The sequence below is a fragment of the Octopus bimaculoides genome, chromosome 1 (genome assembly GCF_001194135.2).
Source record: "Octopus bimaculoides isolate UCB-OBI-ISO-001 chromosome 1, ASM119413v2, whole genome shotgun sequence".
Lineage (NCBI taxonomy): Eukaryota > Metazoa > Mollusca > Cephalopoda > Octopoda > Octopodidae > Octopus > Octopus bimaculoides.
The window spans coordinates 30,328,977-30,333,367 of NC_068981.1; the positions used below are offsets into that span (position 1 = coordinate 30,328,977).

Here is a 4,391-nt window from a genome sequence, read left to right on the forward strand (position 1 = left end):
GTTAACCCACAGATGGAACCGTAACAGGCGCTACTACTCCGGGTCAGAGTAGCCCTGGGAATAATAGTGGCTGTACCACAGTTGGGGCGATTACACTTTTTTACTTTGGGGCTTGTTGTGGAGGGGAATAATTTTGCATTAGTCGGTAGTTTCTTTAATGACTTAGGTTGTTTATTGCTTTTGACAATTTTAGTGTCACGTAAAATTCTTTTTAGTTTTGGGTCCTTGTGTGGTTTTGGTAGGTATTGCATGGTTGTGCTGAATGCTTCTTTGTTTCTGGGGTTGTATGTGGAAATGTAGGGTAGTGTTTTAAGGAGAGATTTGTTAATTTCTTGGGGTTTTCTTAATGTCTCGCTGTTGATAGATTTGGCACGTTTTATTCCTTCATTAATGAGTTGGATTGGGTAGAGTCTATCGAGGAGGACATTTTTCAGTTCTTGTAGTCTTAAATCTCTAGTTTTTTTCTCTGAGACAATAGTGCAGATTCTTCTTGCACGGTTGAAGGGGATGTTTGTTTTTGAGTGTCTAGGATGGCAAGAGCTAAAGAGAAAGTATCGTTTTGCATCTGCTGTTTTATAAAATATGTCTGTTTCGATTTTGTTGTTATTTTATTCTTTTTTTAAAAATTAGAATGTCTAGGAATGGAAGTGCCTCCTGGTTGTATTCCATTGTGAATTGAATGCTTGTGTGGATGCTACTCAGAAGTGTTTTAAATTCTAGGAGTTTGTTTAAGTTGTTATTCCAGAATACGAAACAGTCATCCAGGTATCTATTCCAATTCTCTTTAATGCATTGGCCGAGAGGATCTCCAAATTTTCACAGTGAATTCTGATATATGTTTTTCTCTAAGAATCCTATTGTGATGTTGGCAATGGTAGGTGCTGCTCTCGTGCCCATCACAATTCCCGATATTTGGCAGTAGCAGTTGTCAAAAATGAAATGATTATTCTGGAGAATGAATTTGATTGATTCAATGATGAAGGTTTTGTTTATTCGTTCTGGTATTTCCTCTGGATGTAATTCTAGCCTGAATCGAATCACTTCCATCCCATATAATCACGTGGAATGTTGGAGTTTAGGTTTATAACATCGAAGGAGACCATGATGGATTCTTCCCCAACCTGTTCTGGGAGATGGTTCAGCATGTCTAAATCATCTCTCATGTAGCTTCTAATATGTTTTTGATATGGCTTCGGGAGAATGTCCGTGAAGTAACTTAATCTGTGTGTCTCACAGGATAGGCCAGCTATGATGGGTCATAATTTTAGGTCTCCTGGTGTTGGTGTATGTATGTGGTGAGTTGTCGATGGCTTCATTGATGGTTGGGCTTTTGTGGATATTGGAGAGGTTGGGTTTGTATTTGAAATTTGTAAGGAAATCTACTCCCTTTTTTGTGATGTCTTTCCCGTGGGTATGTATTAGTGAGGAGAGGATTTTCATTATTTTTGGGGGATTGTAGTTGTTGATTTCTTCATAATACTCATTGTTGTTTAGTAAGGACATGACTAGATTTCTGTAGTAGGATGTGTCTATAATTACCACTGCGTTGCCTTTGTCCGCTTCTTTGATTGTAATTTCTTTATTGTTTGATAGTTCATTAATTTCTTTCCATTGGATTTTGTTGAGGTTTGGGATGGTTTTTTGTTTGTGCAGGGTGTGATAGGGAAAGTTTTCGATGTATTTGCAAAATTCATCAAGGCTGTTGCTTCTTTCTTTGTTGGGGGTGTATTGGCTTTTGTTCTTGACCAGTGGTTCATCCTGATCATCAAAGTCGGTCAGGGTCTCTGCAAGTCTTAATTTCCTGCAGAACTCTGAGATACGGTCTTTAATTTCACTTTGATTGGCTCTGCGAGGTGTCGGTGTGAATTTGAGTCCTTTGGAGAGGATGTCTATCTTAATGTTAGATAAGGATAAGTGGGAGAGGTTGATTACGTTGGGTTTCTCCTGTGTCTCGGGTTTCATATTGTTATCTGTTTCCTCTGGTGTGCGACTAAAAAATGTTGGTTGTTTGGGTATGGGTTGCTTATGGGAGGGGTTATATATATATATATATATATATATATATATATATATATATGTTTAATCCAGTATAATATAATATCAATATATACAAACAAAATATACACATGTGTGTATATATGTATGTATATATGTGCATGTGTATGTGAGAGAAAGTGCATGTGTGCTCGCGTAATTTTTAGATCAATAATCAAGTCGACTAGAAATCCAGAGGACTGTATACTAAGTTAAGTATAGCTGCAGAGCAAATAGTTTTATTGTACTGATTCAACGTTTAGTAAAGAATGCCAGTGTATAAAACTATATCATTGTGACTTTTAATAATCATTTCCTTCTATTTCTAGACGAAACGAGTACTTTATCACCACCTTTGTTAGAAGAATGGAAGATTCTCTACTACAAGCTGCCAATTACCGTTGTGGTGATCATCTTTTTAGCCAGTACTTCCATTCTTGTGTCACGTCTAGTAGACAGAGTCTATAACACTTACAAAGACAACTGGGCTATACGTGAAGATGTCACTGATGTAAACTATCAAACAAAAGAGCTGATTAGAAACAAAATGAAGGTCAATGCTGAGACAGACACCGATGATTCCGGAGTTACCAACGTTTGGCTAAAGAAATACATAAATCTTTGGATGCAACGTGTTGCCGAGACAAAGCGTACTGAAAGAGTTTCTAATGTCATCACATCGCAGCATAGGAAAAGCGTATCGGTGGCTGGCCCATCAGAAATGGTGGAACCAGATGTTATCTCTCATGTGGTCGTGATTGAAGTTGGATCTAGTCGATGTCCTTCGAACAGTGACCTTAAAGCAACTGGATATATATAACTGTCGGCTTTTATATTACTTATAACAAAGACTTATTGTTAAAATTGACGCGTGTTTCTATTCGATGGTTTGATTATAATTTCTACTCAAACGTTTGAGATTTCAAGACTTCGCTGCTGGCAGTAAAATGTATGATTTCCTTATGAAGAAAAGAGGGAAAAGCGATTATGTTTATTTAATTTTTACTTTGTACTCTAAGAATTACGTGAGAGAGAGAGAGAGAGAGAGAGAGAGAGAGAGAGAGAGAGAGAGAGAGAGAGAGAGAGAGAGAGAGAAAGAGAGATGATGATGATGAAATTAACCCCTTCAATCACAGCTATTTTATCGCGTTCCATTTCTTGGGAAATTACAACGCAAATGTTTCTAACGGATATTGCAATATTGATACAGAAAGAGGCACACCTTGAACATTGTGTGTGTGTGTGTGTGTGTGTGTGTGTGTGTGTGTGTGTGTTTGTGGGTATGTATGTATGTGCGTGTATGCATTTATGTATAGAATAAAAAGTTTTGAATGGTACAACAATGCACTATAATACAAAAAATGGACTATATACTTGTTGTAATTTGGTTATCTATAGTCCGATGATATTTCGGAATACAATTCCTTCTTCAGATATTCTTAGATGGAGTCTGTGCTATAAACTGTTTACCAACGGCTTTTCTTTTTTTTTCGGAAACGTCTCAGTAGTGGTCTCACGAAGCTTCTTCCGGAATTCCTCATGATGCATATATCTGTGTATGTATGTCTCCATGTATATATGCATGTATGTGTGTGTATGTATATATGTAAGTATGTATGTATGAGCGACACTGATAACATGTAACTGAAAACAACCAGTGACATGGCCAGATCGCCGTCGACTAAAATGGTGATTCACTACGTCTGCTTAGTCTGAAGGATGATATCTGGACACCTTGACGAAACCTGTGAAAATTGGGATGAAGTGAGGTGAGTCAACGACCATTTAATAAACAAAGAAGAAATTAGAAAAATAACAGAATGGCCAATGGTATGTATTTCAACAACACAGACAAATACAGGTATTTCAAACATCATACAGCGTAAATTCTTGATTTATCTAAATAATCTCCGCCTGTAGACGATGTATCGTAATTATCAAATCACAATTGTGATCAGCTCTACTTGAGAAGGGGAGATAACCTCAAGACTCATAGCTTATTTTTTATTCTTTTACTCGTTTCAGTCATTTGACTGCGGCCATGCTGGAGCACCGCCTTAAAGAGTTTTAGCCGAAGTAATCGACTCCAGGACTTATTCTTTCTAAGCCTAGTATATATTCTATCGGGAATTTTTGCCGAACCACTTGGTTACGGTGAGGTAAACACACCAACATCAGTTGTCAAGCGATGATGGTGGTGGTGGTGGTGGGGGGGGGGACAAACACAGGCACAAAAACACACATACATAAATACACACACACAAACACACACATACACGCATAAACACACACATATACGCACAAACACACGACGAGCTTCTTTCAGTTTCCGTCTTCCAGGTTCACTCAGAGGGCTT

General features: G+C 37.8%; 1 protein-coding gene across 1 annotated transcript in view; it reads left to right on the top strand.

The window, feature by feature from the left end:
• LOC128250041 (uncharacterized) overlaps positions 1 to 2,854 on the top strand; it is a 5,015-nt gene extending 2,161 nt beyond the window's left edge. The window contains exon 2 of the mRNA XM_052974698.1: positions 2,364 to 2,854. Within this exon, the coding sequence (XP_052830658.1) occupies positions 2,364 to 2,854 (491 nt within the window). The remainder of the gene's footprint in view (positions 1 to 2,363) is intronic.
• Positions 2,855 to 4,391: the final 1,537 nt, after the last annotated feature.